This window comes from Trematomus bernacchii, unplaced genomic scaffold (assembly GCF_902827165.1).
Source record: "Trematomus bernacchii unplaced genomic scaffold, fTreBer1.1, whole genome shotgun sequence".
Lineage (NCBI taxonomy): Eukaryota > Metazoa > Chordata > Actinopteri > Perciformes > Nototheniidae > Trematomus > Trematomus bernacchii.
In genome coordinates this window covers 760326-783258 of record NW_022988082.1, presented here as the reverse complement: position 1 = coordinate 783258, position 22933 = coordinate 760326, and the positions used below count along the sequence as shown (strand labels likewise).

Here is a 22933-nt window from a genome sequence, read left to right as displayed (position 1 = left end):
TTGTCATACAATCTAAATGTAATGTTTTTTAGCGTTACCTGGTGATTTCAAAGAAAGCTCTCTGGAAAATGTTGACTTACTGTTCGACATGAAGCTAGAAGCTACCTTACAGTACACAGTTGATCCTGAGTCCTGTCAGTTAAAGTGTTTCATAGTTAGCTTAGCTAAGCATCAACCTAGCACTGAAATATATGGATGTTATGTGACAGTATTTCTGAGAAAAAGTCAGCTGAAATGGTGGCATAGTTGCCACTGCTTTACGTGTCGACAGCATGTTTGAACGTATTTGCAGCAGTAAATGTGACCACTGACGTTGCCATAACAACACCTGAATTTAAATGTGCAACCTCTTTTTGTGACAGATTTTTGCAAGAAATTATAATTCTTCTGAATGATATTCCTATTAAGAGCTAGTTTCTATGTGAACATTATGAGATGGACAGCCAGAGAGAATAAATGAAAAACAGTTATGAAATACTATATGACAAAACAAGAATACAGTTTAAGTGATTTGTAAAATATCCATAAAGAAAAATCTGCTTACAGTTCTGTTTCATATGGGTGTTGAGAGATGTATCCATAGATCTCTTAATTTTGCTCTCAAAGTGCACCAGATTGATGCTTTTAACTTCAATATTTTAAAAACAATCTTCCCGGGGGAGCATGCCCCCGGACCCCCCTAGAGGAGGTGAGGACCCCCTTAGAGGAGGTGAGGACCCCGCTAGAAGAGGTTAGGTCCACAGTGTTTACATGCTTATTTATACATATGTGTGCTTATGCTAACATCATAAGACAAAAGTTGGTTCCGTGTTGTGTGTAGTGAGAACGCACTAGAGTGAGGGGGGCCCCCAAGCCAAAGCTCGCTTAGGGCCCCCAAAAGTCTAGGGCCGGCCCTGACAGTCAGTGTCTTATCCTCTCATAGACTGCCAAAATCACAGACTGAAAACATTTCCAAATTCATGGTAAAATAAAAAAGAATCATTGTCTTTGTCATTAGTCTGAACACACCCCAAGGCAACTTATTTGCCAGTGAAGCATTTCTCATATCGGGCAGTCTGGGAGGAGTTACTGTTGAGGGGTTGGCAGCCAATGGTTGGCAGCCAATGGTTGGCAGCCAATGGTTGGCTGCTTGCTTTTCTTTTGTTGATTCTGGCTCTGACTCTTTCGACTTCCTCTCAAGTATTTTTGCTTGATTGCTTGGCTTCCTCTCAAATCAACAACAGAAAAAAGGATTAATACAAAAAGTAAAAGGGCTGGAATTAATAAAATGTAGATAAAAACACAAGACATATTTTTAACTTGAACCCAGCTGTTTAGATTTACTCATCAAATGATCAAAATACACTTCTATTCCCTATGCTTACTTTTCAAGAAACAAAATCCTTTCTTTGTCTCAACTCTGGAAATTACATCTCCACATAATGGACTCCCACTGCAAAAGAGTCAGTAGATCTTATTCCAAAAATGATTGCTCATTTAGCCTAGAAACACTTGATCCTCAGGGAGATGGGATTAAATATGGATCAAGGAGACAAAGAATATAATCTACTCTCCATTGTTTCCACCTGTAAGAACAAAGTGAGGAGGCTGCTCCACCCTAAAGGAAGCTTGTGGAGTTTTTGTCTCCTTCAATCTTGAACTGGAAGGCGTCATCAGCAGAACTTAGGATGTTGGTGGAGGAGGGGGCCACAGGAGCCATAGGAGAGGACGCAGCTTCCGACTGGAGGGTGGAAATGAAATGTGTCATAATATTTGTCTTTTATTGGAAAAGTGGCATTATACATATATACATAGACATGCAATGAGGTGAAGAGCTATCAACCGCTAGACCACCAGACGCTGCTCTTTGTTACAAAGACTGAAGAAGCTTCTTCCTGCCCTGAAGACAGCTTTTTTGGAAGGTCCCTCCAGAAGATAAATCTAAAACATGTGTGATGCTGTTATCACAGCAGCAGCACCAATACGCCACTAAACGGCATACTTCACTTAACAGATGGATGGCTTGTTAATGTAAGAAGCACAATTGGCTAAAACTGGCCTTTTCTGCTGAGGGAGGGGGCCTTCATGGGACTCTAGGCTCCGTGTTTTAGTCATTTAGACACATGATCATGTTTAGCAACATGTTTGACACGTGCTCTGCAGGTGTCAAACATGTTTTTATTTTTTGCAACTATTCTGCCCAGTAGTTCAGTCCTTCTCTTCACTGTATTCTATAGTGCACAATATGTTTTCCCATGTAATGAGCGTCACATATGCACATGGGGAGTTTGAGAACGACAGCCCTAAATGAATATTCAGGCTGGTGCCCCACGGGAACGCATACGGCAAAACGCATAGGATTAACGCAATCGCAATCGCCAAAAAGCTTCCGTCCACACGCAATATACACCGGATAGTGTCTGTCCACACGAGACAGCTCCGTTTACATCCAACCGCTGGAAAAGCTGCAGTACATATGCCGAGCCTGTACGTGGCGCTGTAACTTCCTCCACAAAAGCAGCAAAGAAGAATGGTTGTCATGGCTGCACTTCTGTTTATTCTCCGCGGTGGGGGCCGAGGGAACCGGGCAGAGTTTTTCGCCGGTCAACGTGTGTTAAAGTTTAAATCTTCCGGACAAAATTATAAAAGTGCCGGTCAAAGGTCTTCTTTGTTATTTATTGAGCTTTAAAACAAATGAATAACGACTATATATATAATAATAATAAAATACACGGAGGCTGTCTCTTTTTCCTCTCTTCTGACAGCGTCAGTGTCTGTCTCATGCAGCAGCTGATCCAGTAATGATGACCCGACAGTAAAAATAAACATATTTATAACTAGTTTAGTTTGAGAGGTCATTAAAATAGCTAAGGGTGATGATCTGACTTGAAGTGTGTGTTTTGCTCCCGCTGCATCACAGCCGGAGGAGCTGCGTGTCTCCGTCCTGTCAGATTAGACTTCACTCGCGTTTATGTCCATATCGAGAGAAAGATAAATAATCTGAATTCAGTGTGCAGTGTACTTTTGCGGGGGTGAGCAGCAGAGATGGGGAGAGGCGGGGCTATTGCGTCATCATTATCACAAAATGATCGTATAGAGGCGATCACACAGAGCCGTTGGACCCCCCCAGAGCGCTCCGTTCCCAGATCTATCCACCTTTGGACCCGTTGTCGTTTGCAGGGTCCGTTTCTATCGTTTAGTTACGGCCTCGTGTGGCATAAAGGGCTATACGCAAGAGAAATATGCGGATACAACCCGTTTTCGTTCCCGTGGGGCACCAGCCTAAGAGAGGTGGTCATTGAATGCATTTTGTGTCAAAATGGGATCCACAATAGTATTGAAGAAGTTGTTACCAGTTGTAGAAAAAACTGTAAAAACCCATCATAAAGGGTTCTATATAGGTGATGGAGAACAAAAACAAATCTTATCTGAAACTTAAATTAGAGGTTAGCAGTGGAAGGAGCACTTCCACTGTGTGTGTGTGTGTGTGTGTGTGTGTGTGTGTGTGTGTGTGTGTGTGTGTGTGTGTGTGTGTGTGTGTGTGTGTGTGTGTGTGTGTGTGTGGTGTGTGTGTGTGTGTGTGTGTGTGTGTGTGTGTGTGTGTGTGTGTGTGTGTGTGTGTGTGTGTGTGTGTGTGTGTGTGTGTGTGTGTGTGTGTGTGTGTACCTGTGATGGGGCAGTCAGCAGGGGGTCAGCGGGGGAGGCTGCCATGCTGCTGGTCTTCACCTCCTCCCGAGCATGCTCACTGGCGGCTGCAGGTGGAGCACTGTACATGGCTGGAGCTGAAGCATAGCCCTGCACACAGGTGGAGAGAACCGGCATTTGTCATTTCAATTTGCAGGAGATTTGTTTACTTTTGACAACATTGTGAACTCTTTTCCAATTTGTGTAATTCGGCTATAGCATTAGTAAATGTGTTTGAATGATGTCAAACAAGAACTGGTACCATTTGGGCTGCAGGTCCAGGGGGGTACTGGCCTGGTGGTGAAGCATTCCATTGTGGAGGCTGGGCAGAGGGAAACATAGCTGGACCAGCAGGAGGATAGGAAGGGTTCTGGGGGGGGTGGCCTGGTGGTGAACCGTTCCATTGTGGAGGCTGGGCAGGGGGAAACATAGCTGGACCAGCAGGAGGATAGGAAGGGTTCTGGGGGGGGTGGCCTGGGTACCCCGGGTTGAATCCCTGCAGACCAAAGAAAAGGAGTTAGATTAGAAAACAGTGAGGGAGGGGGCAGGATCACAGAGAATCTAGAGAGTCTATAATAACAGAGAACTAGCTAAAACAAGAATCAGTATTGAATAAGGTGACTGTGCATAGAGCTGTGTGGGTTTAGTGCTGTCAGAGCACTTGGCTGGGCTAATCACATTCATGGAAACTTAGGTAAGCACGCTTGTAGTGTGATACTAACAGGAGAGGGGGGGGGGGCCGTTCCACTGCCCTGGGCCGGGGGGAGGATGGACTGCAGGACCCTAATACACAAGAAACAAGCACACTTGCCTTTAATGAGCATTGCACAATCACTACACCAGAGAAGTTTCATAATGATCATGTAAATGGGTGAAGTGTGTGGTGATTGATGTGTCAGTACCATGCTGGGGTCCGGCCCGTGGTAGTACACCTGTGAACACACAAACACAACACCACACATCACGATGCGCAACTGTGCAATACACAGCCAACTATATGAAGACCTGTTTGTGAAGAAAGAGCAGCCATCAGCTCTTTAGAGTCTCACCACGCCTGGCTGTCCTGGAGTGTTGTATGGGGGAGCAGGTCCAACAGGACCACAGGGGGGGGGGTGAATTACATGTGGGGAGTTCTGGAGAGAGAGACAAAAGTTGAGGCAATTCAATTGTTTTGGGCTGTGACTAATAATTATTTCGATAACTGATCATTTGTAAAAAAATTCTCAGATTAAATAACAGTCAGTCTTGTCGAATGTCATATTGCAGGAACAGATTAAAAAAAAGAGTCAAACTTTCTCCAGATGCAGTACCTGCAGCATTGTAGCGTGGGGGGCTTTCTTCTTAAAAATATTTTTCCGACAGCAGCAGCAGATCCCAGCCGGGATGCCCAGCAGCAAGAGCAGAGCCAGGAGGGGGTTTCCCTCTGTGCCATTATGGTGATCTGTGGGGGACACAAGAGGGGGGGGGGGGGGGGGGGGGGGGGGGGGGGGGGGGGGGGTGGTCAGCCTCACTGTGTGTCTGTGTGTGTGTGTGTGTGTGTGTGTGTGTGTGTGTGATTGGGATTGTACCTAGCGCAGGTGTAGGACGTGTTACAGGGGTATCTTAGGCCCCGGCCCCACGGGAACGCATACGACAAAACGCATAGTATTAACGCAAACGCAATCGCCAAAAAGCTTCCGTCCACACGCAATATACACCGGAAAGTGTCTGTCCACACGAGACAGCTCTGTTTAGCTCCAACCACTGGAAAAGCTGCAGTACATATGCCGAGCCTGTACGTGGCGCTGTAACTTCCTCCACAAAAGCAGCGAAGAAGAATGGTTGTCATGGCTGCACTTCTGTTTATTCTCCTTGGTGGGGGCCGAGGGAACCGGGCAGAGTTTTTCGCCGGTCAACGTGTGTTAAAGTTGAAATCTTCCGGACAAAATTATAAAAGTGCCGGTCAAAGGTCTTCTTTGTTATTGAGCTTTAAAACAAATGAATAACGACTATATATATAATAATAAAATACACGGAGCCTCTCTTTTTCCTCTCTTCTGACAGCGTCAGTGTCTGTCTCATGCAGCAGCTGATCCAGTAATGAGTGACCCGACAGTACAAATAAACATATTTATAACTAGTTTAGGTAGTTATCATTATCACAAAATGATCGTATAGAGGCAATCACACAGAGCCGTTGGACCCCCCCAGAGCGCTCCGTTCCCAGATCTATCCACCTTTGGACCCGTTGTCGTTTGCGGGGTCCGTTTCTATCGTTTCGTTACGGCGTTGTGTGGCAAAAAGGGCTATACGCAAGAGAAATATGCGGATACAACCCGTTTTCGTTCCCGTAACTGTGTTACCTGAAGCCAAGAGGAGAACAAATCTTAAAAATGGGTTCTGCCCTGTTCACTTAGATACAAAGCGTACGTGATGGCGCTGGTCATTGTTTACCTCAGTCTGATGAAGAGCTCCAAACTCAAGCTTGTGCTGAAGTCAAATAAAACATATGGTCATAAAACGCTGTGTGCTTGACCCTGCAGCGTTGGAGCGCTTGTTGAGGTTGGTGTGTTATCAATGCAGTGTTGCAGTGGCCTAAAAATCATCAGCAACAACTGTTATAAATATTTGATGAACCATATGGGAGCCGTGCAAGTCACTACATTTTCCACAACAAAGAGCAAATGTTTTACAATAATAACATAACAGTTAAATTAGTTAGAAAATGAACAGATTTGTTCCCCCTGTAATGCTATTTTGCTTTTAATATGAAATGGATGAACAGGAATGAACTAGTGTTGAGCTTTTATCAGAACAGTAAATACATGTAACAGGGCGAACTGAAGATCATTAGAAAACAAGGAGACTTCATACGAAAGTATGACCAAATATACTCATCAAACAGACGGAATCATAAATAGAAGTGTCTCTAATAAAAAACCTGTCAGGTTCATTCTGGTGATTGACACCATGCGGTCCCTGCGGTCTCTCAGGGTATAGTGGCCTTCATCACTGTAGTTCACGTTCCTGATCTCGATGTTATTGGAGTGGGTCTGAACACGGTCCCAATAATTTGGAAGGTCCTGGGAGACTGGAGCACCATCTCGCACCTGAGGAGGATCACAGCTACATTCACACTTGAACCACAGCAGTTTCTAAACAGCTTTTAAAATATATATATTTTTAAATGTCATCCATGGTGTCCAACATCTAAATCCCCCGGAAAAGCTTGTAAAAGGTAATCCATGTTTAGAAAGGTAATATTTCTTATGTTCAGCTAACACACCTCACCATTGACTTTGACACGTGTAACTGAAACAGAGACAGAGGTGTGAGGCAGACAGCGATCCACCAGGGACCCGTCCAGTTATCACCTCTATTCTATTCACTATTCTTTCATTATTCGTCCATCTATCCATCCCCCATCTACCCATCCTTTACCCATCATCTAGCTATCCATCATTCCATCCATTTTCTATCCCATATTGTCACCAGTGTAACGTTGGCAGCCTCCCCAGAGAAGGAGAGGCCGGCGTCGGCCAGGTCGATGCCCTCCAGGGAGATGATGAGGCTCTCTCCTGCCACGCGCTTCACGTAGTTGTGTTTGGCTGGAATACAGAGGACAACAACAAACTGAGCGTGCAAAGGGATATCTTGAGCACAAAAAAAAGTTTGCATAAATGTTTTGTAGATTAAGTCTATAGCAATATAATTGCAATACGCTTACATTCCTATCTAATGCTTGACTCAAAGAACTGTGCCCCCAAATATTATCCGTAGCGCAGAGTGTAATATTGTGTTATGGATACAGTGGCTTGCATGTGTCAGGTCAATTGATCTCAATTCTGTCCTGAATCTGTGGCACTGTTTGAAGCTGCGATCCACGAGCGTCATTCATCCAACCTGAACCACCTGGAGCAGATCTGCAGAGGAGAGCAGGCTGCCGGGCTGCTGGATACCCCACCAAACACTTCAGACTGCAGCCATACTGGCTCTAGCTGATACTGAGTGGAACATGTGTGCAAGTATCCTTTGAAATCCAGATCATTCTGATACGTTTCAAGGGGGTTGAATACTTTTGAAGTCACTGTCTATTGCCAACTTCTTTTTCTATAGTTACCTCCCCTGCTGGCTTGCACGCTCTCTGATTTCATGTTAGTAGGTTAGCCTGAGTCTGTTTTTTCTGTTAGAGAGGAGCAGGCTGGGTACTGGTGATCATCTGAAGAGCTGCTGCACCCGATCCTACCTTCATGCTGCCCCTATGGATGTTGATGAGTGTCTCTGTCATAAATGTAGCCAGGTTTAGCTACAGGCCGTGCATCTACATTAGTATTCATTATAGTGAGGAGGAGGAGAAAGAGGTGTATGTGATATTCTCATCACCATTTCTTTCTATGGTGAGGAGAGAAAGTGGATGTGAGATACTCTGGAATTTATTTTGCCATTTTGTATAACATCTAAAATGATGAGAATGACTAGCATAACCCCAAGTCCAACAGGAAGACATTTGTATGTCTGGTGTTTAACACTCACCCTAAAGTTATGTTTTCAAAGAAACAAAAGATAGTAGCAGTCATGGCTGGTGGACTAACTCACTTGTGACGGCCACTTTGACAGAGGCGATCTCTTTATTCCAGAAGTCTCTCTGGATGTATGTCCCCTCGTCCTCATAGGTCACCTGCCAAAAACAAACACACCACTGAAATATGATGTGACGATTGGAAGATTTTCAAAAAGTACAGATAACATTTTTTTTTTTTAAATAAAAGTATTTATACAACAAAAATAAAAAAATAAGTAAAAGAATAAATAAAGTAGACTTAAAGACAAAGTTACTAGGTAAAGGGAAATCAATTAATGTAGCAATTCATTTTATTGAAAGAAAATGTAGACTTTACATTCGATGATTCAATTTAGACTTTAAACAAAGACTTTGGTTACCTTGTCGATGTACCAGCGTCGGTCGCTGCCCGTGCCAGACACCCTGCCTTTGTTGGCCCTGCAGAGGACAGAACAATAAATCAACTTCCACAGAGCCAGTGTCCACACCCAGACCCCAGGTTGTCCCTGAGGGAGTCCTACCTGAGTCTGGAATGCTCCCAGTACATAAACATCTTGTGGGGATCCTCAGCTGAGATGAACTCCAGCTTCTCGGCACTCTTGGGCAGATAGATCTTCAGCTGGCGGCCATGGGCCAAACGCTCATGGAGGTCATGGACAGCATAGGAATCTGACACAAAGGCCAATGAGAAAAAAGGAAGAATACTTGCTACTCACATATACTGTATATTTGGGGAGAAATAAAGAATATAATTCACAATAAGGAAATATAATACTATTAATATAGCATGTAATACTGTCAAATAGCCATGAGAAGTTATAGCAACCTCTCTCAAATATTTATTTTTTTAAAGATCTGCTGGAAAGTGTATTCCTTTAATTCTTTACTGTTGGAGGCACCGGTGGTCATATATGGCTTCAACTGACCTTTATCAGACATTCTAGAGATGTTATAGCAAAATTGTAATAAATGCAAAAATGATTACACCATTTATTTTGTAAAGAATTATTCAATCCTATCTCCAAACAAGAATGCTGTGATGGGAACATTCTGCCAGATTATTTTTAATGCCAATATTTTTTAGCAACATGATAATTTGTTTGTGTCCAATATTCACTGTTTTAGCTCTGGTTTTCATCTCAACCAACAAGCAATCTACAGCTGCTAAGCACTCCATAATGTTCACCAGCTGCAGAGCGCTTTCTCTGAAGAAGGCTGCATCACATGTGATATACATTAAAGAAATGTTCTTGGTCAGCTGTCGTGTAAAACAAACCCCAAACAGAGATGTTAGATTAGATCTCATAGAGAACAGGAGATGATACTCACCCACACCGAGGGCCGTGGCCAGCAGCATCACAACACTCCACATCATCTGCAGACAGTGCACACCAGAGATTACATTCAAACTAATCACTAGCACACTAAATTCACAATGTTATCACTACAGAGGGACGGTCAGAGTCCTAACTTAGTTTATGTTCACTTTAAGGTTGCTGGAATTTAAGGAGCTAATAAAAACAAAAAGTCTTCAAACATCTGCGTTGGTAGAAAGACCCTCCTTTATGTGTTCACTGAGTACTGAAGTTTGCCATCCACACAGCCATTACAGCAGTGGCGGCCGCCCCACCTCTTCCCACATTCTAGAATTGTTTTACGTGTCTAAAGTTACTGATAAGTAACATGTTTCCTGCTTGGGGCGCAGAAATCTTTGCCCATTGACTCTCGTTATAAGTGGTGCATGCGCAGTCTGCACCTCTTCAATGCAACAGATAGGAGCAGCTCAGGGCGCACCAAACTGCGCCCAAAGCAGCTGTTGCAGGAGCGCCAGAGGGAGTGATTAACGTTTGAATGAGAGACAGTTAGACGGAGACAGAGGGTAAACAAAACTAGATAGCGAATATGGAGAAGGAAAATGATGTTTAATCACTTAAAGAAACACCCTTTGAGAGGAGGACACTGGAGGTAAAGCTGAGAGTAAAAGAGCTCGGACCTGATCAGCCTGACATAGGCAGGATTTAAGGACAGAGGAAGGCAGTATACATGCTCTTTTTCAAGGAGCTGGTTTAGCAAGAAGGCTAACTGTAGCAACACCAATGCTATATTTAGCTTCCCCTGCCTCCCTTTTCAAACGTCAGTATCAGACCAGTCTATGGACCAGACCCAGCATGGATCCAGACAGATGTGAGTGACTTAAAGCACATATCAGAAAAAACTAAAAAGCATGAACAAACTAGAGTCCACATGGATGATGCTATGGGACTAGCCATGTTTAGGAAAGTAAACACAGCTGTCCAATGAGGGCTACAGGATAGGGATCAGTAAGCATAATAAGGAGGTAGACAAAAACAGGCACTAAAATAATAGACTGTATCAAGTGCTGTGTGCCTTTGAGTCCCGTTATCGTTTTCTGCGTTTCCATGTCGGCCTTGTGTGGCTGAACCGTCTATCTGATAGAGAACTGTAGCAGATACAACCGTTATCGTCCTCGTGTGGCTGCAGCCTAAGTTGCCTGGTTACTGACCATGACAACTACATTAACACCATTTGAATGTATCATTATAAAGGGCAGTGCTTGGCTATATAGCCTCACCCCCCCCCCCCCCTTTAACAATAGAAAACACTATGGAATAAATACATATTCATATTCTGCTGTCATCACAAACGGACGTTGCTTAAAATGACCATGCAAAGGAAAGGACGTCTCATTGGTCTTAAAACTCATTTATTAGGTTCCTCTCTCTTCGCATGGTTTCTGAGTCATGACTGAGGGAGATGTGGAATTTAAGAGACTTGGGATATACCCGATACTAACAATACAAACACATTTTGGTTACAAATTACTTTTGAGATTCGATAATCAAAACATGTTACATTAAAACATGTTACATTAATCATAACATTTACTTTTTTGTTAGATGTGGCAAACTGAATTCAGAGCGAAAATAAGTTGTGGATTGCCCGTGTGTGTGCGTGTGTGTTTGTTTATTGCCCACTATATATAAAGTCTTTATGAAGTGCCTACTCACCCGCATGTTACCCTGGCTGGTGGACACAGTGATTCTCTCCCCCCATCAGAAAGCATATATCAACAGACAGGGAATGAACGAACATGTGTTTTGCTTAAAAACCGGAATAGATGATTTCAAACATGGATCATCTCGATCAGGGGTGCCCAACCTTTTTTGAACCGAGAGCTACTTTTAAAGTTGCCAGTCTGCCGAGATCTACCAGTCCAAATAGAGAGGCGTAGCCATTACTGACAGCCTACTACCAGGTAAATACACACTTCTACTTGTATAAAACTGACCTTTGTATGATGAATACTTCATAAAATACTGCAGATCCTTTATCTTACCTCTTTCTAATCTACACACAAACAAGTATTTAACTGAAGTTACACAACAGTGTTGTTGATACAGAGTTGGAGTTTATTCACACGTCACATACCACAGTGGGTAATGTTTTCAAGAAACATTGAACAGTGCTGCCACATATGATACAGGAAAAAAAGAAAAGACTGAACCCTTTCTTTGTCATTATATAAAAATAGTGTTGCTACAAAAGTATAAATTAGGCTTACTAATGCGGCTTTCACACCAGCGCTTTTCCCTTTCTAGCTCCTAGCTAGAGCTTTTCTGGTTCAGCTCCGGTTTCCCTTTTCAGCTCCCGCTCTGTTCACACCGCCCAGAGCTGCCGCTGCTGCGTCATGACGTCACCGTTTACATCGCTGATTTTCTCCCCAACGGAGCTCACAACAACGGGGGACTGCGTCGGGTCGATGATCGTGTTGCTTTTAATCATACGAAGCCAGATTAAATTAAATAACGACTTCTCCAACCTTATACTTTTCTCCAGAGTGCCGTGGTTCATTGTTTATTAATGTGTTTCAGCGGCATTTACCGACCGCTGCAGTGCTGGCTGCTCTTCCACGGGAGTTTATTCTCCCGTTAGCTCCGGGTTAGCTCACACGGCTCTAAAGTATTCACTGTCTGACTGTCACACAAGCAGCTGATACATATCCCCAGTTCCCCTTAAGTGAATGTGTGTCAGTCTGAATTGACGCTGTTTGGCATCACAACGCTGTTATGAAAGTTTCTCTGGTATAACATGGGTGATGTTAGCATAGCAACCGAAGCTAAACTGACTACTTGCTAAGCCGTTTTCTACAGGCACATTTTACCGGCGTATTTTGCATTATGATTCTACTTGTGATAGTCGGACATGACAACCTGTGCAGCCCATGTATTGTTTCCATCCGATAGCTGCTATAATAACAAACAAAACGTCTGCCTGCTCTCCACAATGATCAATAACAGTGAACGGATGGTCAAAGTAAGGTACAAAGAAACAGAATCACACGAAGCCTGGTTAGTGTTGCCTGACTTCATAAAGTGTGTTTTTTTTTATAAGTGTGTGGTTGCCTTCTAGTCACTTTGCTCAGCGCTACTGCTTGTAGGCAGGCATGACGAGACTCTTCAGTCGACCCATGTTCAGGGGAGGTGGGTTTAGTTTCCTGCACGCCTCGACGTAAGAGAGACGTAAGCGACGCCGCCTCTAGCTCCGAAGCTCTTGCCTCTAGACCGACAATTTTTTGGAGCTGGAAGTGAACCGCATTCCGGAGCTATGAGGCGGCGCCGCTGCGGTGTGAACAGGAAAAACCGGTACTTTTCAGGCTCCAGCTCCAAGCCAGAGCTGAAAAAGCGCCGGTGTGAAAGGGGCATAATAAGACAACTCAGATCTGAAGCTACACAGGAATCTGCTGCCAAAGTGCAATAAAAAAGACAAAATTAATAGAATCAAACCCTTTTTTTGTTGCATTTTAGTAGAGTATAAAAAGAAATGCCTTTATAATTGGATGCAAGCAACACTAGTTTCTTAACCTGAATTGATAATAGACTATAATCAATTTAAACAGAACAGATCTTAAAGTTTGCATTCTTATACCATTTTGTACAATAATTATAATGAATAAGTTCAAACAAACTAAAACTTACAGCTGATTAATAACGGTATCTAACTTGAGTTTTTATTATATCAAAAACCTGTTGAAATGCTACTGTTATTTTTACTGTCCCCAAAAAGCGCGTCGGCAGCCTCCAGGAATGCTTCTTTCACAACTTCGCCGTCTTTGAAAGACTTCATGTGTTTGGCAAGAACGTGACTGACACGATAAGACGCTATGGTAGCAGCCTTGCTCTTGTTGTTGGGCCTGGTGAAAATGGACTGCTGTGCATTTAGCTGTCCTCTCAGGTCCCTCACCTTTTGGGAGCGTAGGGCAGAATTAGGAGGGAATTCCGTCTCGTAGCGTTTGTGCACTGTTTTGAAATGCCGCTCCTAAATGACCCTTCTTCGATAAAGCCACGCTCGCATTGCAGATGAGACGGACTGTCACTCCTGTTGCCACGGACAACATCAGCGAACTTGTGCCCACTGCCCACCAGCCACGCCCCGACACATGGGGTCACGCCAATCACAAAGCTTTGATGCGTTCAAGTGCATTATTCTGGCACAGGAAGATTATGTTATAGGACATTAACGATAAAACAGAATATTGTTGTTCTATTTTTAGACACATCTCGCGATCGACTGGGAATCTCGCGATCGACTGGGAATCTCCCCGCGATCGGTTGGGCACTCCTGATCTAGATTCTAGACAATGTTTTTGGACTTGAGGCCTAGGCTCCACGAGGACGAAAACGGGTTGAATCCGCATATTTCTCATGCGTATAGCCCTTTAAGCTCGACGACGCCGTAACAGAAACGTAGAAACAGACCCCGCAAACGACAACGGGTCCAAAGGTGGATAGATCTGGGAACGGAGCGCTCTGCGGGGGTCCAACGGGGCCGTGGGGTCGCCTATACAGTCATCCGTTTCATAGCCCCGCCTCTCCCCGCCTCTCCCCACCTCTGCTGCTCACCCCCGCAAAAGTACACTGCACACTGAATTCAGATTATTTATCTTTATCTCGATATGAACATAAACGCGAGTGAAGTCTAATCTGACAGGACGGAGACACGCAGCTCCTCCGGCTGTGAAGCAGCAAAACACACACTTCAAGTCAGATCACCACCCTTAGCTATTTTAATTACCTCTCAAACTACCTAAACTAGTTATAAATATGTTTATTTTTACTGTCGGGTTTACTTACTGGATCAGCTGCTGCATGAGGAAGCATGAAGATTTAAACTTTAACACACATTGACCGGCGAAAAACTCTGCGCGGTTCCCTCCGCGGAGAATAAACAGAAGTGCAGCCATGACAACCATTCTTCTTCGCTGCTTTAGTGGAGGAAGTTGCTGCTTTTGTGGAGGAAGTTACAGCGCCACGTACAGGTTCGGCATATGTACTGCAGCTTTTCCAGCGGTTGGATGTAAACGGAGCCGTCTCGTGGAGCTTGACACAATCCGGTGTATATTGCGTGTGGGCGGAAGGTTTTTTGCGGTTGGATTTGCGTTACTCCGATGCGTTTTGCCGTATGGGTTCCCGTGGAGCTGGGGCCTTAGAGACGCGTTTGGTACACTCTCCCATGAGGTGATGCTAAAAGCATTAGAGGAAATACACCTGCCTCAGCCTTTTGTGAATATTGTATCCAATGTGTACCAAGGTTAATTTCTCCAGGTTATCTGTGGGCAGCAGCTCACAGAGCCGATTGCACTGAAGGTGGGAATAAAAACTGTCTGTCCCTGGAGTGCCGTGAACTTCATCCTAGCACTCAACCAATGGATGAAGTGGATTTACCAGTGTGCTCCGCTGAACCAAATAAAGTATTCAAATGTGTCTGTGTGTGTTTGTGTGCTCAGTCTGCAGCTGTCTGCTTCCTTTCTATTCTGAGGAGTGCTGGATCCTAATTTAGCAGAAGGAGTGGTAGACTTGGTAGTTTGATCACTGAAAAATGATTTTGTAATTTGACAAATGACATACAAACCACATCTTGATACTTATTTTAGTGCACTGAACTTGTGAGCAGCAAATTATTAGAAGGTGTACATTAAAGACATATTCCTAGTAGTACACTTTTTGACAAATGTAATGACATAACATAATTTCTGTCTGTGAAACAAACACTACACGGCTAAAACTGATTGGATGCTAATAAAACATTTAATTGCTTCTCAAATCAAAACTGGCTGGACATTTCTTTGGAAAGTCTGCCTGAGTTCAGTCCCTGTGATAAACACACCTTGCTGTCTGATATTTTCGACAGTACCTGAAAGCCTCACAGGCAGCCCCCACCCCTGTGAGGCCTGGCGGTATTCATATAAACACAACAAAGGGGGGCTTTGCTCTCCTCTGTGTTTCAGTGTGTGTTTGAGCCGTCAGAGAGCCGTCTGCAGCCATACACACTCTTTGTGTGCAGCTTTATGCCGCTGATGTGATGAGGAGAGCGCGGAGAGGTGCGGCCGCGCGCACAGAGAGCCGTCATTTAACAATTGCTCCGAGCGCGCGCTCCAGGGGAACGCCTCGCCTTGATGTGCTTCAACACGAACTCACACCATGCAGTCTATACAGCTGTATTTAACACCCCAACATGTTGAGCCTGCTATAGAGCTGGGGCGTCACCGCCAATTGTAGGCTACATGAGGTTCGAAAATAAAAGCAAAAATCACGAGAACATGTAAATATCTGATTATACAATTGTGTTTCCAATAACTGTGTAGTCCATGATTTTTGGGATCATTCTGCTGTGATTCCTGCATACATTCCAGTCACACAGCAGTGGGATGTAAACGCCTCACCAACAGAGCTTCTTGTACGCAAAGAAAACAAGATGTCTGAAAGGAGTCCCACCGCTTTTTATGTTGGGCTTTTAAGAACACTGTGGCTCTGTAGCCGCACCCTACCCATGTCAGAATATATGTAGCCTTACCCGTCACACTTACCTCACGGTGCCGTCAGTCTGTCTGTCCGCAGCTCACGGCACGGTGCGGGTGTGTCAGTGAACGTCTCGCAGAGAGGAGAAAGGGATGGACCAATGAGCGACCACAATGTGCTGCTTTCAGGAAGCTGTCGGAAATACAAATGAAGTGCAAGAAGGTTAATCATCAGATTGGAAAACATAGTGATGTGTAGGTTTATCACTTAAATATTCATCACGTTCATGCAGTGGCGTTTTTATATGTACAAAAGTGGTGGGGCACGAACAACTTAGATGTTTATATATAAGCTTCTGGTTCTTTTTTAAACACGTAGACAAATAGCTGCAGGCTATCCATGGTTCCGATAAAGAGGGGGGGGGGGGGGGGGGGGGGTGTCAAATGACATACTGTCGGAAGCCTTGAGTGAAGAACACGGAGCAACACTGTGAGCGCATACATTTACGTACACAGCGTGGGAATGTCATGTTTGTAATGCACCTTAATACATGCAGTAAAGGGCACCATCACAAAGCAATACTTAACAATAACAACAACCGTAATGCTTCAGCATTAAAACACCATAGACTGTGTTATAAATTAAAATCAATGTTTTATAGTATAGTATAGTATAATTTAGTCTAAAACATACCGTCAGTTTAAAAGCTGTTTTATTCTGAAAAACCCGGAAGTTCTCATAAAATCTCAATGTCAAGCTTTTATTCTGAAAATCTTTCATCTCCGGTTAGCATTCAGCATGTGGCTAATATTACATTTGCTAGAAATGTGAATGTAAAGTGAAAATGACACGGAGTGTTGCACACCAAAACCTACTGATCTTAACCTGTTAAGCACCAAGCCTGTTTTTCATGTTTCAGGCTCGAAAATGACATGCCCAAAACAAATGACTACAACTTAACTTCTAAAAGGGTTATATGAATAATTTCTTTTATCAAAGCAAGGTTACACCTGTGAGTTGGATGTAGAAGTGTCAGAATCAATATAGATGTTTTTTATTTTGAAAGAAAATTCAGATTTTACATAGTAAAAAACTGTAAATTATAGTGTCCGTCCAAAAATTCTTTTTTACTTATAGTGAAAACTACCCTTGGATGATGGGTTAGTAGACTAAAAGCTTTAGGAATTCAAAGTACAACATATAATAAGTACCCTGTATCAAGATTGATGCAAAACAAGTGACATTTGACCTTTTTAGAGAGGTTTAGCCAAAACCACTCCACCTCTGAGGTGATTTGGGTGAAAATGTTTTTTTTCTCCATATCTCTGGCCCCCCTTGGTCGATTTGGATGGTTGACACCTCTTTCTGACCGTTAGAGCCAATATAATCGAAGGGGGAGGCCCCCACACACACTCGTTGTGAAAACAAACGGTGGGGGCTTCCCGCATGCAGGTTTGCACCAGAGTGAAGCGATCTCTCGCTCTGACATTTGGAAATGAAAAAGCAGTTTTATTGCTTATGGGTTATCAGAAATCATTTCAAAGAGGACACACACACATTGGATTAACCTATGGATTTTATCGTTTTAATGCCATTGAAGACCAGTTTTGACCAAGGTAAGCCATGTTAGCGTTTCTAGCTACCTAGCTCCACATGTTCTGATGTACGCTTTCGTTTATAGCGTCGCAAATGTTTATCACTGAGTGTTGAGGTGGGCACCAAACGATTCTGTGTCTCCAGCAGATGCTAATCGAGGGGTTGGCTGTGCATCTAGGATAAGTAATAAGGGAGTTATGAGTGAGTTTAGGTGCAGTGATAGGTTACATTTCTTCGCTCGTGGCTAATTCAGAGGCTGAGTGTTAGCATTGTGGTTTTTTTTTGAAAAAAAAATTAAAAAGATCAGTTAGATGAGTTTCTTCCCGTTACATGGATATAAAACATTCATAGTTTATTAAATGAACATGCCCTCAGACACTGTTTCCTGCAAGATGTTGCGGCAGTGCCCCGGTACCGGGGTCTCTCGGGCTTAACAGGTTAACATATATTTTGAGATATATATTTTTTGCATATTTTTGGAATTATTATTTTAATTACTTTCTGCTGACACTAGGTGGGGCTGTGCCACAGGTTGAGTCGCAGGTTGAGTCATGGTATCATGCGTTTATTTAAAGGTGGGGTAGGTAATTTTGGAGAAACCAGCTCGAGATCGCTAGAATTTGAAAATACACAGCCGGAAAAAATCTGCCACTTCCTTACAGAGCCCCTCCTCCAACACACACGAACGCGCACATGACCAATGAGGGCACGAGATAAGTTTGTGCACAGATGGAAGGTTGACAGGCAGGTAGGCCATCCAGTTATTTTAGCCGGGCCGGCTAAAATGATTGGTCGTGCTTTTTACAGTACTACGGCTTCCACAGATGACATTTTTTTATGGATTTTTTGTCAAAGCACTTAAGATATTCATTGCTATCGGGATGTTAAGAGCATTCCATGGAATATAACAAAAAGTGTATCTCGAGCCGGTTTCTCAAACTTACCTACCCCACCTTTAAACTCATCGTTCTTGAGCTAAAATTACTGCAATTTCGCCCTTTGTTACACAAATCCCAGTGTGATAGTCTTGATGTGCAAGGGGTGCTTTTATGAATCATTAAAATGTTGTTAACTGTCATTTTACCAGTGGCCTGTACTACGAAGCCAGTTCAACAGACCCTGGATATGTTTGAGTTATCTGGCTTAACCAGTGGCGATGCCAGAGATTTTCTTTTGGGGGTGCTGTGCAAGCAAGCCCCCAGGAAGAGTAGCATGTTCCTGCAGCCCCGGAGACTGCAGTGTCAGGACCGCATTCCTGGGACCGCAGTCATAGGACCCTAGCTTTTCGTAACATGAATATGAATGACAATCAGAGTGTGAGTAATGTGAAGTGCTTTTAAAGTTTTATTTGTTTAACATTAAAAACAATTCCGGTGTCTTGAAATGAAGTGTGATTAGCTAACGTTAACTATGATAGTCTTAAGCAAGCGGCAAACTCTGGGACAGAGCCGGGAAGCCCATAAGGAAGTGCCACAAACTGCAGTTAATCTATTGGCCGATAGGGGATGGCTGCAGAAAGGAGCAATTTCCATAGACCCCCATGTTAAAATGCCCAACTTTACAGCAGAAATAAACATGTGTCTACCCCTGGATGCAATAAAACTTATTCTGGATATAGTTAGATTCCACATTCATGACAATGGATTGGGGAGTGAATTATTTTATAACGTACCCCTTTTAGTTATATTAAAGTGGACCTATCATGCTATATTTGAATAATATAGTGTAGGACCATACCTATATAAGGCATATTTATACTTTTTTTTTTTCAAAATACCAAACAGATCATTCATTTTAGCCATGCCTCATTTTGCTCAATTTGACATTTTTTATCCCTGTTTTAGCAAGGGCAGATTCAGTGAGAACAGCACCATCTACAGGCCTGGCATATGTACTACAGCGTCTCCAGCGCTTTTGAACGGCAATGGCCGTGGCTGTCTCCTCCTGATCGGTGGAGTTGGCCCAATAGCCGTAGCGCCACTGTCCTGACGTCAGGACAGTGTTCAAATCTGGATCAGTTTTGATCAGATCCGTTGCAGCCCCTTTTTTAGAGATTTGGGTATGGAGGAAAATAGAGAGGGTTGTGTTTTCTGACACTTGGTGAGTTCCCTGGAACACCGGGGACACATATTCATGTATAAAAGACGTACAAAAGTGCATTTTGCATGATAGGTCCCCTTTAAAGGGCCCATGTCATGGCCATTTCCACTGATCATAATTACATTGTTGAGGTATACTAAAATAGATTTATACTGTGCAATTTTCCAAACTCACATTGGTTTCGCATACAGCATCTCTGTCAAGCATGTGTATTCAGCAGTATTCACTTTCTCCACTAAACGACTCGTTGGAGCTCTTGCCCCCCCCTCCCTGTGAGCCTAGTGTGCTCCGATTGGTCAGCTCGGCCACTCTGTTCTGATTAGTCAACCACCAGAGAGGCTCCGCCCGCTTTTTTCGGGGAACATCAGTGTTCCAGGCGTCGGTACAGCTGATATTTTATACTAACTAACCGAACTGAACCTACAACTGTTGTTATAGAAGAGTGTGACGGCCCCAGGGCCTTTGTGCAGGTGTGTTGCAGGGCTTACGGTGGGGTGGAGCTGAAGAGGGTAATCAGCGCGATCACGGACACTTCCGTAGCCGGTGCTATTAATCCCAGCGGCCCGGAGTCTCTCTCCAAAGCGGCTGCAGAAGGACGAACTGAGCGACCCTCTCCCCTCGACCACCTATCTCTGCATTTACCACAATAAATGTGCCGTGGTTTTGTAAACTCGTGTATGTCTCCTTGCTTTTCCGTTGTGGCCTACGAGCCAACATAACAAAGAGTAAGTTATTTTTACCTGTAATAAACTACTACTGTTTGATGAGAAATCAAATCATGGTTTGCTAATATATGAATTCAGGGAAGAAAGGATAGGCCTACTAAGTATTTCCATTAAACTTTATTTTTAGAAATGTACAAAATGAACATAAATATACATATATACACGGTATATCATCCATTCCTCCTCCTCTTGCCTGCGCACAGCCGGTGCGGTGCGGTGCCTTTTAGCACGTCCCGTCATGGATTGTCCGCCAGGATCTGGCTGGACGAAATCAAATGCAAATCACAAAATATTAGAGAAACTTAGTTGTTTTAGATTCGTTAGTAGTAGTTGTGTAATGAACAGCTTGCCTGCTAATATGCTAACCTAGCTTTGTTTACCTTGGTAGCTAACACGATATGAACGTTAGCTTGGAGGAAAGGCAACTATAATGCAGTGTAATAAAACTACTATGAACAAAAGCTAGTGGTTCATATTAGGCTAGCAATAACGTGTTTATAATTGCAATCGTATACGGGTATTCTGCTACCATACAATGTAACTTGCATGAATACATTGTTTTGCGCTAGCATACAGCTAGCCTCGTTAGCTACATGCAGTATATGTACGGTCACAATGTACGGTAAACCGGAGTATACTGTATGAGTATTCCGTGTGTGTGACTGCAGACATTCTCCTGCCATGACAAACATGTAAGGCCATCTGCTGACATTGTAGTTGATATATTTAAACGCTAGCAACGTAGCATCACAAAAATGTTTTTCCGATTAAATCTAGCTCTAGCTCCGTGTGTTAGATCGGTTGCACACACGCTACGCCAGCTATAATGTAATTACGTTTCGCGACTGACCGCACGGCAGTATACTGTCAATAGGTATTTTGTGTGTGAATGCAGACATTCTCCTGCTATGAGATACATGTATGCAAGGCCATCTGCTGATATTAGAGTTGATATATGGAAACTCTAGCAACTTAGTTAGCACAGTTAGCACTGTGTCAATGGCTTAGCAGTCCAACACAGTTTACACATTTAAACAGTCTTGTTTGATAAATACACAAATAACAATGCAAACTTACAGGTTGTATACCCGGATCTTCCCCTGCTCCAAACGGTCCAAACAAGCTGTGCATATCCGGCCTCAAACTGGGCAATGTTTTGGAAGCTTTCGTCTGTGAAATGCCGGTTCTTCGAACCTCTGGAGGAGGAACACGCCGCTGCTGGTGTGGCCATAGCTCTTCGGGATTGGTCCATTTCGTTCCGGGTACCGCATGACATCAGGCGGTACCCGGAAGAATCAAATGGGCAGTGACGTATCTCCAACGAGGCGTTTTGGGGAGGTATGTTCTGTGTTAGAGTTTTACTCGCTACAGGGTGTACTTTGAGGGTTTTGACTCTGCACACCGTTTACATGCATAAAAACCTTCATAACTGTTGGAGTAGAATACCTCTGCTACGCGCCGTTCGTTGGATGAGGCTGGATCTCTATTAAATTAAGAAAGGAATTGAAAACACCGGAATCAAAGTTATAACAAATGATCTGAGTTTACTTCTAGTAGGAAACCAAACACATATACAAGTTATACAGAGTACTCCGGGTACCCCGGGCTTTTAGATCTGTGATGCGAAGCGGATAAATGTGTCGGGATCAAACCAACTCATCAAACCAAAAAGAAATTGGACTTCAGGTCTGTGATGCGAAGCGGATACAGATATCGGGATCAAACCACTCACCAAACCCAAAAGCAATTTTACACACACAAACATCAGTATTTCTATCTGTCTTTGGGGCGGAGATTTGTCGATTCTTCCTTCCCACTTTTCTCCCAAGCGAATTAGAGAACCCCTGGGGAGGAGCTGTTTAAGCTGACCACCTCCCCCAAGTGTCCTGACTGGCTGGATTCCCTTCTGGTCTGGTTCAATCAGAGTTCGGACCATAAAGTTCCATAAGGTCAAAAGTCAACCTCTATCTGTGATTAGAATCTTAACTTCATTTCTTTCCCATGAGTTCTCCACATATTTAACGATGTCTTTTAACGACTTAAAAACAGCACCTGGTCTTAGCGGTGATAAGGAGGATGTAATGTTGTCTTTAACGACCTCAATGACGACATCTGCTTTTAGGAGTGAACTCAAGGTTGGTGTGTGAAAACAGAATCTCTAGGTCAGTGAGTTTAAAAGTGAGAACAACATTCCTATATATATGATTACCCATAAACCATTGTGATTACATAAAACAGTTCAAACAATACATGTTTACTTCAATACAGTGTAGAATCATATCTTCTTACTTCAATCCCTCTTTTGATCTCACCTCACGAGATCAACATATAGCACTTGAAACATTACCACTGTCAATTTTCTTCTTACTGTGTCTGTCCCAACATTTATATAAACCCATCAGAAGTTGGGATATAGAGCACTTTAAACCTTTAGGAACAGTCCACAACAACAACTTATTATGACAGTGGAGGGAGAATAAAATATGTCTAAA

At 43.4% G+C, this 22933-nt stretch overlaps 1 protein-coding gene across 2 annotated transcripts; it reads right to left on the bottom strand.

Annotated features, from left to right (window-relative positions):
* Nucleotides 1–630: 630 nt before the first annotated feature.
* Nucleotides 631–16214, bottom strand: wu:fc21g02. 2 transcript variants are annotated; one of them, XM_034120901.1, is made up of 14 exons: nucleotides 16089–16214; nucleotides 9533–9578; nucleotides 8725–8872; nucleotides 8584–8641; nucleotides 8239–8320; nucleotides 7135–7250; nucleotides 6584–6752; nucleotides 4974–5104; nucleotides 4713–4796; nucleotides 4566–4595; nucleotides 4386–4446; nucleotides 3926–4159; nucleotides 3646–3774; nucleotides 631–1720 (listed from the first exon to the last, which is right to left on the bottom strand). In XM_034120901.1, the coding sequence occupies exons 2-13, from the start codon at nucleotides 9576–9578 to the stop codon at nucleotides 3722–3724; spliced, it is 1212 nt and encodes a 403-aa protein (XP_033976792.1). In that variant the 5' UTR covers nucleotides 16089–16214; the 3' UTR covers nucleotides 631–1720; nucleotides 3646–3721. The 2 variants fall into 2 exon arrangements, with proteins under 2 accessions (XP_033976792.1, XP_033976793.1); XM_034120902.1 differs by having other exon boundaries at nucleotides 16076–16181.
* Between the last annotated feature and the right edge of the window lie 6719 nt (nucleotides 16215–22933).

Coding starts and splice junctions, on each gene's coding strand:
- wu:fc21g02 (XM_034120901.1), bottom strand. CDS start 9,578: ATGATGTGGAGTGTTGTGATGCTGCTGGCCACGGCCCTCGGTGTGG. Junction 5,105..6,583: donor CACCAGAATGAACCTGACAG/GTTTTTTATTAG, acceptor TGTCCCCCACAG/ATCACCATAATGGCACAGAG. Junction 3,775..3,925: donor CTGGACCTGCAGCCCAAATG/GTACCAGTTCTT, acceptor ACCTGTGTGCAG/GGCTATGCTTCAGCTCCAGC.